This window comes from Microcebus murinus, chromosome 22, assembly GCF_040939455.1.
Source record: "Microcebus murinus isolate Inina chromosome 22, M.murinus_Inina_mat1.0, whole genome shotgun sequence".
In the NCBI taxonomy this organism is placed as follows: domain Eukaryota; kingdom Metazoa; phylum Chordata; class Mammalia; order Primates; family Cheirogaleidae; genus Microcebus; species Microcebus murinus.
The window spans coordinates 20088060-20101620 of NC_134125.1; the positions used below are offsets into that span (position 1 = coordinate 20088060).

At 42.3% G+C, this 13561-nt stretch overlaps 1 protein-coding gene and 1 non-coding gene across 3 annotated transcripts in view; one reads left to right on the forward strand and one right to left on the reverse strand.

Annotated features, from left to right (window-relative positions):
• KREMEN1 (kringle containing transmembrane protein 1) overlaps window positions 1-13561 on the forward strand; it is a 64118-nt gene that overhangs the window by 9975 nt on the left and 40582 nt on the right. For both annotated transcript variants that reach the window (XM_075996666.1, XM_020283159.2), the window contains exons 2-3: window positions 7907-8069; window positions 11996-12087. In XM_075996666.1, the coding sequence (XP_075852781.1) occupies window positions 7907-8069; window positions 11996-12087 (255 nt within the window). The remainder of the gene's footprint in view (window positions 1-7906; window positions 8070-11995; window positions 12088-13561) is intronic.
• Window positions 1195-1301, reverse strand: LOC142863787 (U6 spliceosomal RNA). Its single transcript, XR_012914428.1, has one exon. It is a non-coding gene; the product is annotated as a U6 spliceosomal RNA (small nuclear RNA).

Genomic DNA, 13561 nt, shown 5'->3' on the forward strand with positions numbered 1-13561 from the left:
AATGAGCTGAGATATTGTCCATCAACAAGCTGGACTTTGAGCTTTAAAATACTTATGCTTCCTTTATCCTTATGTGAAAACTTTCTAGTGTGAAATTTTATTTCAAGATTGATTCATTTATATTCACATATTACATCAAGAGATGAATACTTTACATCACCAAAGTATGGTAGAATATGTTATATTGGTACTGGCAGTAAAATCCATCAAGGTGCTTTGGTTAATTAGTGAAATGTTCTTTTTAGAGTTGTGCTGAGCCTGTGACTTAGTGAGTCCATTCTATAACTGACGTTTGGCTTAATCTTTCTATACATGTTGTACACCAGGACGTACAGATAGAGTAATTATTTTTTTCCTAAAAACTACCTTTTGGGCTTCAATTTGATGATTGTATATGTTTATAATCTCCTAAGTGGTAAATAGAAATTCCTCAAGCACTACTGCATATTCATGGTGACTATTCCCTGCAAACACACACACCCTTCACAGTGACAAGCATGGCATGTTTTCCAGGGAGTCCTGCCTAGGTAGGAGAGTGGAGCATATTCAAGATGAGAGCCAGATGAGAAATAAAGGGTACCCAAGCCACTCTATGTGTGCCTTGATAATTATTTCTTTTCCTAATTTTTATTTAACAAATAATAAGGCCCTCTCTCTGAAGTATTTTCATGGATCTTCTGAGTTTAAACCTCTGGTTGTATGCTTACTGTAGGTTCAGTTTTTCTTGCAATGGTCTTTTAAGTAATTAAATATTTCATCTGGGCCAGGCGTTGTCGCTCATGCCTATAATCCCAGCACTTTGGGAGGCTGAGGCATGAGGATTCCTTGAGGCCAGGAGTTTGAGACCAGCCTGGGCAGCATAGCAAAACCTTGTCTCTACAAAAAAAAAAAAAAGAAGAAGAAGAAAGAAAGAAATTAGCTGGATATGGTGGCATGTAGCTTGGGCAACAGAGTGAGACCCCCTAAAACAACTGACTAACTAAATATTTCATCTGTTAATAGAGGTGAATAAGTTGGAGATTCAAATAGAAGACCTCAAGTCTCCTTCCAAAAGTATAAATAATTTTGAGAAGCATGGCCTTTTCTTCTGTTACTGTTTTTAAGGACACTGTATCCTTAAGTGAAAAAGAAGATCTGAAATGTATTTTAACGGAAAAGCGACTGATATTTAAAACATTACAGTAATTATTATTATTTTATATGGAACGCTTCATGAATTTGTGTGTCATCCTTGTTTAGGGGACATGCTAATCCTCTCTGTATCATTCTGATTTTAGTATATGTGCTGCCAAAGCAAGCACTAATGCAGTGATTATTTTTGTGGTATTTCTACTTTATTCAAAAGTGCAACTTGATCTATAGTCATTTTGCACTGTTAATGTGTAATCCAAGAGCATGACGCAAATGTCTATTTTGATTTTAGATAGCTGACTTTATGGCTAATTGAATTTGTTTATAGTTCTTAAAAAGAGGCTAATGTAGATTAATTCCAAAACATGTTAGTACTATTTTCAAGATGTCCTTTTAAAAAAAAATTTTATGGGAAATTTAGAAAACATGCAAATATAGAGAGAAGACTATAAGGAAGTCCCATGTGTTTTCTCCCAGCTTCCATGATCGTCAACCATGGCCAATGTTATTTTATCTGTACTCTCTTTTCTCCCGCACTACATTATTTTGTAACAGATTTCAAATATCATATCATATCATCTGTAAATATTTCAGTATGTATCTCTAAATGTTGATGATTCTTTTGAAAATCATATTAACAGTACCATTATCACAACTAGAAAAAATGAACAATATTTTTTTTTTGTTTTAAGAGACAGGATTCTGGCTGGGCATGGTGGCTCATGCCTGTAATCCTTGCACTCTGGGAGGCTGAGGTGGGCGGATCGCCTGAGGTCAGCAGTTCGAAACCAGCCTGAGCAAGACCCATCTCTACCAAAAAATAGAAAGAAATTCTGAGCAAGAGCGAGACCCTGTCTCTACTATAAATAGAAAGAAATTAATTGGCCAACTAATATATAGAAAAAAATTAGCCAGGCATGGTGGCGCATGCCTATAGTCCCAGCTACTTGGGAGGCTGAGGCAGGAGGATTGCTTGAGCCCAGGAGTTTGAGGTTGCTGTGAGCTAGGCTGACGCCACGGCACTCACTCTAGCCTGGGCAACAAAGCGAGACTGTGTCTCAAAAAAACAAAAAAAGAAAGAAAGAAAGAAATTAATCGACCAACTAAAAATATATATACAAAAAATTAGCCGGGCATGGTGGCACATGCCTGTAGTCCCAGCTACTCGGGAGGCTGAGGCAGCAGGATTGCTTGAGCCCAGGAGATTGAGGTTGCTGTGAGTTAGGCTGACGCCACAGCACTCACTCTAGCCTGGGCAACAAAGTGAGACTCTGTCTCAAAAAAAAAAAAAAAAGACAGGATTCTGCTCTGTCACCCAGGCTAGAGTGCAGTGGTGCAATCATAGCTCACTGCAGCCTTGAACTCCTGGGCTCAATCCATCCTCCTGCCTCAGCCTCCTGAGTAGCTGGGACTATAGGCACACGCCATGATGCCTGGCTGATTTTTCTATTTTTAGTAGAGACAGGGTCTTGCTTTTGCTCAGGCTGGTCTCGAACTCCTGGACTCAAGTGATCCTCCTGCCTTGGCTTCCCAGAGTGCTAGGATCACAGGCGTGAAGCATCCAACCTTTTCTGACACAACACCACCGAGGCTATGATAGGACACGCTCTCATCTTTAATAATGGCTCCCCCAAGAGCAGCAGTATCTGTGATGACATGGAGGAATGTTATCAGATCTAGACTAGGGAGAGGATAGGGGAGAAAAAACCCCAATCCTCTACACACAGTACATATGGAGAGTCCCTGGAATAAAGGGGAAGTGACAACGGATAAGTAGCTGACACTGTGTGGTTTGTGCAAACCACCCCGACACTTTGGGCCTCCGATTTTCCCCCCAGTTTCTTCACCTGTGAAATGAGGGGATTTGATAAGATGAAATCTTGTCAAAGATTACGATATCTTTTAGATTAACTGCTGCTTTCTTCCCACTATCTCATACATGTCAACTTTCCTAGCTTTTCTTGTACTTTACAGGCTGTACTTTCCCAGTCATCATTGCTCAGTCTGATGTGTTGGAGGCCCCCGGGCTCAGCCCCATGTGTCTTCTCTGTCCACACGCATCCTGTTCTCTCTGCAAGTGAGTGGTGCTGAGGACTGCCATCTTTCTAGCTCTAGCCTCAGCCTTTTTTCTCCATTTCAGACTCTGCATTTCCACTCAGTTTTCTGAAAGGTGTCTCAGACTTAACCCATCCAAAACCAAACCGTTGATTCCACCACAAACACTCCGCCCTGCCTGAGCCCTCCCCATTGTAGTAAATGGCGTCACTGCTCACCTGGTCGCTCAAGCTCAGATCCTTGGTGTCCCACCTGACCTCTCTTCCTCTCAGACCCTGTGTGTAGCCAAACCCCTAGCAAATGCTTTTGGCTTTCCCTTCAAAATCATCTGGCATCTGAGCACTTCTCACGACTCTACAGCTGCCAACCTAGTCCAGGGCGTCTCTCTAGCCCGTCTTTCTACAGTAACCACCTATCTGGTCTCCCTGCCTCGTTCTTGCCTATCTACAGTTTTTCCTCCACCCAACAGCTAGAAAGTTCTGTTAAAAGATAAGTCAGATCATGTCATTTCTCTGCTCAAAACTCTCCAATGGCTTCCCCTCACACTTAGAACAAAAGCCAAAATATAATTTATATAACCCTCAAGACCTTACATGTCCTGGCCTTGCCTGCCCTTCCCCACTCATCTGCCTACTCCAGTCAGACGAGAGGAGCAGCTTTCCAGCTCCCCAAACCTGCCAAGCACACCGCCGCTTCCAGGGGCTTTGCACTTGCCGTGCCCTCTGCCAGTAATGCCCTCTGCCAGTAATGCGCTTCCCACCTCGGTCTTGGGGTTTGCTTCCTCTCTTCCTCGGCATCTCTGCTCAAATGTCTGCTCCTCTCCAGGCCTGCCCTGACCCACCCTACCTAAAAGAGAACCCCCACATTGCATCTCCATTTCCTTCCTCTGCTTGATTCTTTCCAGCAGCATTTATCCCTGTCTGATGTTCATTTGGATTGGTTCATTATAAGCACGTCTCCCCATTAGCATGTAAACTCCACGAATGCAGGATCTTTGTTCACCGCTGTAGCCTCGGTGCTGTGACTAGTGCCAGGCACATAGTAAGAGTTGAATAAATATTTGTTGAATTAATTAATGAATAATATCCTAGACATCAGATCTTTGCTCATTCTCTTTCACTGAATACATGAATATACAGTTAGCATTCTGCATACAGTCTGAGTGATTGATTGATTGATTGTAGAGACAAGGTCTTGCTAAGTCACCCAGGCTGGAGTGCAATGATGTAGTCATAGCTCACTGCAGTCTAGGACTCTTGAGCTCAAAAGATCCTTCCACCTCAGCCTCCCGAGTAGCTGGGACTCTAGGTGCACACCACCACACCCAGCTATGAGATTTTTAAAAATTGGGTTAAGCCACTCCTTGTTTATCTAGCCAAAGCTTATGTCAATTTCCTAGCAGTAGAAAAATAAGGGAGGCAGGGTCCTTGTTACCTAGTACATACTCTGGTATCCCAATTAAATCAAGATGCATAAATAACTTTACATCTAGAACACTCAAATTTTGTTTTCCTTGCCTTTTTCCACAATTGCTACACACAGGGAAAGTCTGGTAAAAAAAAAAATCATAAAATATGATATGCTGCCTCCGTTTCCCCTGTGTAATTGAGAACAAGATTGGATCTGAGAGGAACAGACCCAAGCAAACAGGCCTGTACTTTGCCATTCCCACTTTCAGATGCCATTTCATCTCCATTCATGAGGACTGTCACATGTGTGGATGGCTGCCACAAGCTTTTGTATTGCAAATCAAGTCATCTGAGTCTCAGGAACCCCACCTGCCCTGTAGGTTGCTATGTACAATTAAGACCTTTCATTGTTTGTTGGCCTACATTTCTGCTCCTGGGTCACTCCTCACTGCTTTTTAAAAAAATTTTTATTGTGTATATTTAAGGGGTACAATATGATTTTTTTTTTTTTTTTTTTTTTTTGAGACAGAGTCTCGCTTTGTTGCCTAGGCTAGGGTGAGTGCCGTGACGTCAGCCTAGCTCACAGCAACCTCAAACTCCTGGGCTCAAGCAATCCTCCTGCCTCAGCCTCCCGAGTAGCTGGGACTACAGGCATGCGCCACCATGCCCAGCTAATTTTTTCTATATATATTAGTTGGCCAATTAATTTCTATTTATAGTAGAGACGGGGTCTCGCTCTTGTTCAGGCTAGTTTCGAACTCCTGACCTCGAGCAATCCGCCCGCCTCGGCCTTCCAGAGTGCTAGGATTATAGGCGTGAGCCACCGCGCCCGGCCCAACATGATGTTTTGATAGGTAAATTCTGATAGGTAAAAAAATATGTATTAAATACTCAGCAATTAAAATTCTAGCAATTGGCAAAGTTTGGCTTGATGTTCTTAGAATCATCTAGCCTAGTGGTTCCCAAACTTGATTACTTAGCAGAATCACCTGGGCACCTTTTTGCACTAGAGGTTCCCAGGTCATCCCACTCTAGCCCAGGGGTTGGGATGGGACTCTGGTGTGGTTCATACCACACATTTTCTCTCTCTCTCTCTCTCTGATCACATATATTCCTAGTGATATGTGCTATATAGCAAACAAATGAAGGGCAGAAAAATAGGAGTGGAGATGATGGGAAGGTTTCAGAGGAGGTAGCATTTGGTCTGCTATGGGAAGTATTAGGGGAAGACCATTTCAGGCAGGAAGTAGTAGCGCAGTGTGTCCTCAGAATTCACAGCAGGCCAGGGTGACTGCAGCACAGCCAACGAAGGAGGGAAGAACTCTGGTGCGGTGGGAGGAAGGGGCTGGGGGCACATCACGGAGGCCTTACAAACACCGAGGAAGAGTTTGGGTTTTATTCTGAGTGCTTCTGTTCTCCTAAGAACTTTGAATTCTGTGTGGAGTAAGGATTGTAGGAGAACCTAAGTGGAAGCTGTGAGTCCCGAACTGTTCTCTGATGATGAACAGGACTAAAGTGCTGGCACCAGAGATGGAGAGGAGAAGGCAGTTTCAGGGTATGTATTTTAAGGAATTCAACAGGACTTGCTGATGAGTCAGAGTCGAGGTGAGGAAGAGGCTGGAGGAAGCAAGGATGACCCCAAGGGGTCTGTTAGAGGCATTGTATGTCATGGTTGCCCCAGTTGCCTCATCTGTAAAATGGGGGTATTAAGGGTCCCTCTCTACTGGGCTGGTGGCAAGTTGACATTTGTAGAGCACTTAGGACAGTTTGGCACACGGTAAAACACTATGTAAGTATCAGAAGTGATGCAGATGATGGTGATTCGTCCAAGGTTGCACACAGCTGGTCAGCAGCAGGTCCAGGACAAAAAGCCAAGACTTAGCCTCTTGGTTTAGTGTATTTTATGCTACACTGAGCTGCCTCCTTCAATTACCTTTGGCTTTTTTATTTATGCAGACGCTTGGTAGAGGTTTGGTCATCAGGGTACATGATGAGTCGCACTTACCGTAACATATGAGTTTTGCACCAAACACGATAAATTGCTAGGGTTTTCTGTATAGCCTGGAATTTCAGATTATTTTGGCTATCCATAAAATGGTGCCATTCCAGACAAAACACTGGGCATGGATGGTGGGATGAAGGGGGTGCTAGAAGAGAGATATTCTGTGGATAATTTTAAAATATTAAAAGAAATGTCTTCCAGAACGTGGTCATGTTGTCCACATGCGGAGGCTGGAGTAGGCACAGGCAGTACAACAGAGATGGCCTTAAGAGTCCTTAATACCGGAAGTTGCAGATCAGTGCATGCCAGGAGAAGGAAAGAAATAAAGCTAAGAATGTTAATGCAACTCCCCCAGATTGTCAGTTTTCTAGTGATACATCTTAAAGAAGTGTTTGAAGTGCTTCTATCTGTCAGTTTCAACTAAGCTAATTTTTAAAAATTGCTCTTTGTACTGTGCCTTTCTCATGAACCTCTGTGAGTTTAATGCATGCAATATGTGGGGGGAAATCCTATCGGCCTCAGTTCCCATCCCCCCCAGAGTCTGAGAAGCAGATTTCGGAAGCACACCATTGCACCTTGCACGGATTTGTCATTTTATTAAATCGGACCTGAGACAATTTTCAGCGTGTCTTGTAGGAAAGAATTTCAGAAAGAGGCGAGAGAAAATGCCAACCTTTCCTCCCCCGTGTTGACTGTCTGTTTTGTTGCACCTCTATCTCAAACAGCATGGGGAGGACTGTTCTTCATTACCAGGGAATGTGAGTCATTCCCAGATTTGTGTGATTGGGATTCCAAAGCATTGCTGTATCCGATGGTCTTATTAAATCCAAGTGTCAGTGCAGCCTTTCAGACTGTAGGGGAGAGCTCAGTTACAGCTGGTGACCTGGTTCTAGTTACCACACAGAGACACTGGCGAGAGCAGTGACCCCCTCCGAGTACCCAGAATTCCACATGGATGGCTGTTACCAACTGTTCCCAGATTTGAGGGTTTCCTGGTTCACTTCATGGGCCTCAGTACACTTCAGCTCCCTGTTTATATCCTAGTTGGGATCTGTAGACTTAGGGGAAAACGTTCTAGTGTCTGTGGACAAGCTCATGCCAAGATTAGCGTAGCTTTTGGAGGGTACCTCATTTCAGATTTATTCAGCCCTAGCGGTGTTAACTGCACTGTGTTGACCATCTAGCAAGACACCGTCCACTTCCAACTTGGTCCAAACAAAACAAATAAAACATCAAGCAAAGAGGGAGGAAACTGTAGACGTTGCCAGAAAATTAGTTTGCTCTGTCTTTTTTTTTTTTTTTCTCCTAGAGTGTTTCACAGCCAATGGTGTGGATTATAGGGGAACGCAGAACTGGACAGCGCTACAAGGGGGGAAGCCATGTCTGTTCTGGAACGAGACTTTCCAGCATCCATACAACACTCTGAAATACCCCAACGGGGAGGGGGGCCTGGGCGAGCATAATTATTGCAGGTAAGATGAGGCCACTGAAACTTAAAAGAAAATCTCCTCCATCCCTGCTCACAACTAGGGGCCAACTCAGAAGGCCTTTCTTAGTTACTATGTTTAAACTCTTTCTCTCATAGCTTATACACACACACACATACAGTCACAGACCATCTACCGCTCTTTTCAGCTTGAGTTGCTTCGATACTGGCTTTCAGAGCTCTGCTTTCCTGTCTGGTGCTCGTTTTTTGGGGGAGGGTTTTCTTAGTTGGCCCTACCACCAGTGCATGATACACAGACAGCAGAGCTGCCTAAGCTGCTGAGAACGTAGTGGTCAAACAGCACCATCTGTGACCCAAACCTCACTCTGTTTCCGAGCAAAGGAAGTGCCTGCATCATTCCTCCCCCAGCCAGCCAGGGTAACCTGCCCTGGGAGTGGCTGTGTCCATTAGATTTGTGCTGTTTACTTCCTTTCAATAGATTAAGGTGCTTCTTTGCTTTTCACCTCCTGTCTGACTCTGGAAGGGGCTCTTAACAGGGCATCCATGGTGCTTCAGATGTGTATTCACGGTTTCCTGGGGAGATGATCTATGGCTTTGATCAGATTTGCAAAGTTATCTGTGATTGAAACTAAGTTCAGAATCACTGGTATGTAGAGACCAGAACAAAAATTGTAAGCACTTTTGATTGTACATTTTTGCTACTTATAACCAAGATCCTAGTAGCAAGACTCATGGCTCAGCAATGTATTGAATTTAATTATTATTAGGACAGGTGCAAAGGCAGCCTCTTGAGCCTGGACAGGGAAAAATGATCGCTGAGCTACACTCTGAGCGACACACTGTGCCCCTGGTTCTACGTACATTGGAATCTCAACCGTGGCACTGTTGACCCAGCTGAGCCATTGTATATATTCCTGCATCACATGGGCCACGCTGTTTACCTTCTGCCCTCTACATACCTCTGCTAACACTCTAGGGCCCTTGTCATTGACTTGAAGTCTCCAGGCCTTTCGTCTGTGTTCCTTCACCTCTGCTCTAACTTGTACCAACTGACCATCCACCCATAGTTGCCGTTGCATTTTTTTTATTTGTTATTATAAAAATGTTAAAAGCTTGTTCCAAAAACAATTTCTCAAATACTACACACATATATATATTGTTTAAATAGTTAAGACCAGGTGCGGTGGCTCACGCCTGAAATCCTAGCACTCTGAGAGGCTGAGGTGGTAGGATTGGGCAACATAGCGAGACCCTGTCTATACTAAAAATAGAAAAATTAGCTGGGCGTTGTGGTGCATGCCTTTTGTCCTAGCTACTTGGGAGGCTGAGGCAGGAGGATTGTTTGAGCCCAGGAGTTTGAGGTTGCAGTGAGCTGTGATGACACCACTGCACTCTACCCAAGGCGACAGAGCAAGACTTTGCCTCAAAAAAAAGTTATTAATAAAATCCCCCATTTTACCTCTTTCCTCGAGAGCTTCCCCACCAAGTCCAGTTACGCAGAGATAACAACTTGTATATTTGCCACTTCACATTTTGCTATCTATTGTATTTTATTGTTGAAGTATACGTGTCCATTAAATAATTCTTTTCTATTTTATTTTCAAAGTTATACTTGTTAATTTATTTTTTGCATAAATTAAAAAATGAGTCCCATTCCCCATTTCTGGTTTGTTACATTTTCCTAGTTTTTCTATTCATAGGAATAGTGGGATCGAGTTGGGAAGAATGTTTAGGAAGAGAATCAAGTGTTTGTTTTTTGTTTTAACACACTTATCATCTTGTTCCAAAGTGTCTCTTGGTAGTAGACAGTTGGTTTATTCTATTACTCTGTTGCTTCCTATTAAGCAAGTCTTCTCAGAAGAGTAGGGGTAAATTTTCAATTTCCAATGAGGATTAATTTATATGTCAGATTTTTTTTCTTATATATTAGCACCCATTTCTACTGACAGGCTTCCATAAATATCCATTAAGAGAGCAGTAAGAGCCAGGAAGGAAGGACCACCTTTCTCCTTAGCCCTGGCTGGCTGCAACCCTCTCCTTTGATTTGATGTCGTGTACAAGACCTGAACTGCCAGTTATACTTCAAAAAAGAGAGGCTGAAATTTTTGATGATTATCACATCAGAGACTCCAAGGCTTTTTGTTTTAGCTCTGTGGCGGAGTCCAGGATGAATTTGCTTTTTCTTTATTAAGCTATTCTGATACTTTTCAGTATGGTTTTGACATTGATAATAAACAGTTGTTTTCTAAGGGCTTTACCAAATACTACATCAAAGCCTAACACTGAATGGAGGGAGGAAAATGACAGTGAAATACTGTTTAAAGAAGGGCTTTGTACAAGTTCTACTTTGATTTCTCAGCTGACACCCGACACCATGTTTGTCTTGTGCAACTTTTTCAGACCCATCACACTTGAGATGCCTGGGAGTTGGCGAGTGATGGGGACGCACTTCCCTGGGCTGGAAGCATCAGGATTAGAAGGGAAGGCAGAGACTGGCGGGGGGAACAGAGTTAGTGCTGGCACCTGCCTTTGGGCATAAGAAATAAAAGGACACTTTGTGCTTTGAGGAAGCTTATCTTCTAGGCCACACAATAGGCTTATCCCACTCTGGCCTGATGGGGATTGCTCCAAAGCTCCCACTGCAGTATTTATGCCCATTTCCGGCCTAACCGGAGTGTCGGGTTTCCAGTGCTCTGACTCTAAATAAAAGGGGCTTGGAAAGCAGTGAAGAGCAGCGAGGCATTTCTGGGTGTCCAGCAGCCATTTTTTTTTTTATCTGCTTGTTATTGTCATGGTGTCTCTGAGTTGAAAAGACCTTCAAGGTATTTATTCCAAGCCATTCTCATTTAGAAAGGTGAAATAAATCTTTAAAAAATATTATTGCCAGATCAGAAGTTGGTACCAGGATGGCAGGATCACACATTCTATCTAACTGAGACTCTGGCACAGTTGTTTTTTAGAATTCTCTGAGGAGTCGGTATTCTGTGGGAGGAATAGGACTCATTTCGATCAAATGTGAGTTTACTGGCCTGATCCTGCTGAAAGCTCGTCAGTGGAGTCTTTATTATATGAATTTTATTTTAGCATTTAAAAATTACACAATTGAAGTATTCATTATAAAGGAAATAAGAAAATAAAACCCAAAAGAAAAAACATTGAAATCACCCGTAGTCCCATCGTTTAGACATAAATACTTTTAAGAGTTTGGTCCTTCCCTAAATATGTCTTTTTAAAACATGAGATAGTGTCATCCATTGGGTTTTATAATTGCCTCATCAATAAAAACCTAATAAGGCATTGTGAATATATTTCCAAATTAATAAGAAAGGTTTCTATACTACATTTTCCTTAGGTGCCTAACATGCCCTTATACAGGAAAAATATCTATTTAACCAATCCTTCATTGTTGGTACTTGCTGTTTCCAACTTTTTTATATATTATAAAAATGTTTTATTGAACATCTTTAAAAATATAAACTTCCTTAGAATCTATTCCTAAAGAGGAATTGCCAAGTAAAGGGTTTGCAGGTTTTAGGGCCTTTGGCTCTAATTACCGAATTGCCGCCCTGTGTCAGTTCACGTTCTCATCCGGCGCGTTGAGACACCTGTGCTCCTCCAGCTGTTGGAGTCTCCATGTTCATGTTCAAGGTGCCAGGGCTGTTTGGCATGATTTGTACAGTGGCCAGTTGTCCAAGTTACACTACAGTGAATTTATCTAAACAAATATAACCTTTGCTCACTTCTCCCCAAACTCTGAAGTAGATGTCAGAATGCATATGTTTGCTCTCATCGTGTTACCACTTTTTTCCTCTTGATAAGAAATAGCATTGGAGATACATAGGATTATTAGAAATAACACAGAAACTAAAGCAATTCCTTTCCTGTAAAACTGAAAAATCAGTTGACTTAAAACATCAGAAATGTCACTGACTGTGTCCTTTTCCCCAACAGAAACCCGGATGGAGACATGAGCCCCTGGTGCTATGTGGCAGAGCATGAGGACGGTGTCTACTGGAAGTACTGCGATATACCGGCTTGCCAGAGTAAGATGGCAACATACAGCCTGATGGTTTACAGGCCTTTGAGCTCTGAGAGTGCAGAGTGGAAGGCCCCTGCCAGAGGTCAGGTAGTTCAGCTTTCATGAAGCATGTGAAAAGAGAAGCCATTCTGGGGTAGGGATTCACTTTTGTTGTTGAGGCTTTTCAGAAATAGGAATGCCCATTTCCTTGGCACCCCATCTCAAAGGCATTCCCTTGATGAGTAAGCCCAATGGGAATTCCTACTTTTAGTTAATTTCTTTCTTTTTTTTTTTTTGAGAAAGGGTCTTGCTCTGTCACCCTGGCTAGAGTTCAAGTGGCGTCATCATATCTCACAGCAACCTCAAACTCCTGGGCTCAAGCGATCCTCCTGCCTCAGCCTCCTGAGTAGCTGGGACTACAGGCATGCGCCACCATACCAGGCTAATTTTTTATTTTTTGTAGATATGGGGTCTCGCTCTTGCTCAGGCTGGTCTCAAATTCCTGACTCGAGACCCCGTCTCTACTAAAAACAGAAAAATTAGCCCAGAACTACTAAAAATAGAAAAAACTTAGCTGGACGTGGTGGTGCTTTTTTCTTTTTTAACATATTAGAGACGAGGTCTCACTATGTTGTCCAGGCTGGTCTCGAGCTCCCGGGCTCAAGCGATCCTCCCACCTCAGCCTTCCTAGTAGCTGGGATTGCAGGCACCAGCCATAGTGCCTGGCTCTGATATACTTGGTATTGTTATTTTACAGAATACTCCTTGTACTTATTTTAAAAAGTTAACTGTAAAACAACCTCAGGCAGGTCCTTTTCGGGAGGTATTCCAGAAGAAGGCATTGTTATCATATGAAATGACAGCTCCATGCCTGTTATTGCTCCAGAAGACTTTCTAGTGGGACAAGATGTGAAATTAGAAGACAGTGGTATTGATGCTCCTGACCCCGTTGTAGACCTAGGTTAATGTGTGTGTTTGTGTCTTAGTGTTGTTTTTTTTTAAAGTTTGAAAAGTAAAAAGAAAATTAAAAATTTGTAAAGAGAAAAAAGCTTATACTATAAGGATATAAAGAAAGAAAATATTTTTGTGTAGCTGTACAATTTGTGTTTTAAGCTAAGTGTTATTACAAAAGAGTCCAAAAGTTTAAAAAATTTAAAAGTTTATAAAGTGAAAAAAGTTACAGTAAGCTAAGGCTAATTTATTAATGAGGAAAGAAAAAAATTGTAATACATTTAGTATGGCTGAAGCGTACAGTGTTCATAAAGTCCACGGAAGTATACAGTAATGTCCTAGATCTTATACTCACTCACCACTCACACAGAGCAACCTCTAGTCCTGCACGCTCCTTTCGTGGGAAGTGCCCTATATCAGTGTATCATTTTTAATCTTTTATACCCTATTTTTACTGTTACCTTTTCTGTGTTTAGATACGTTTAGAGAAACAAATTCTTACCAGTGTGTTACAAAATTGCCTACAGTACTGAGTGAAAGAACATGCT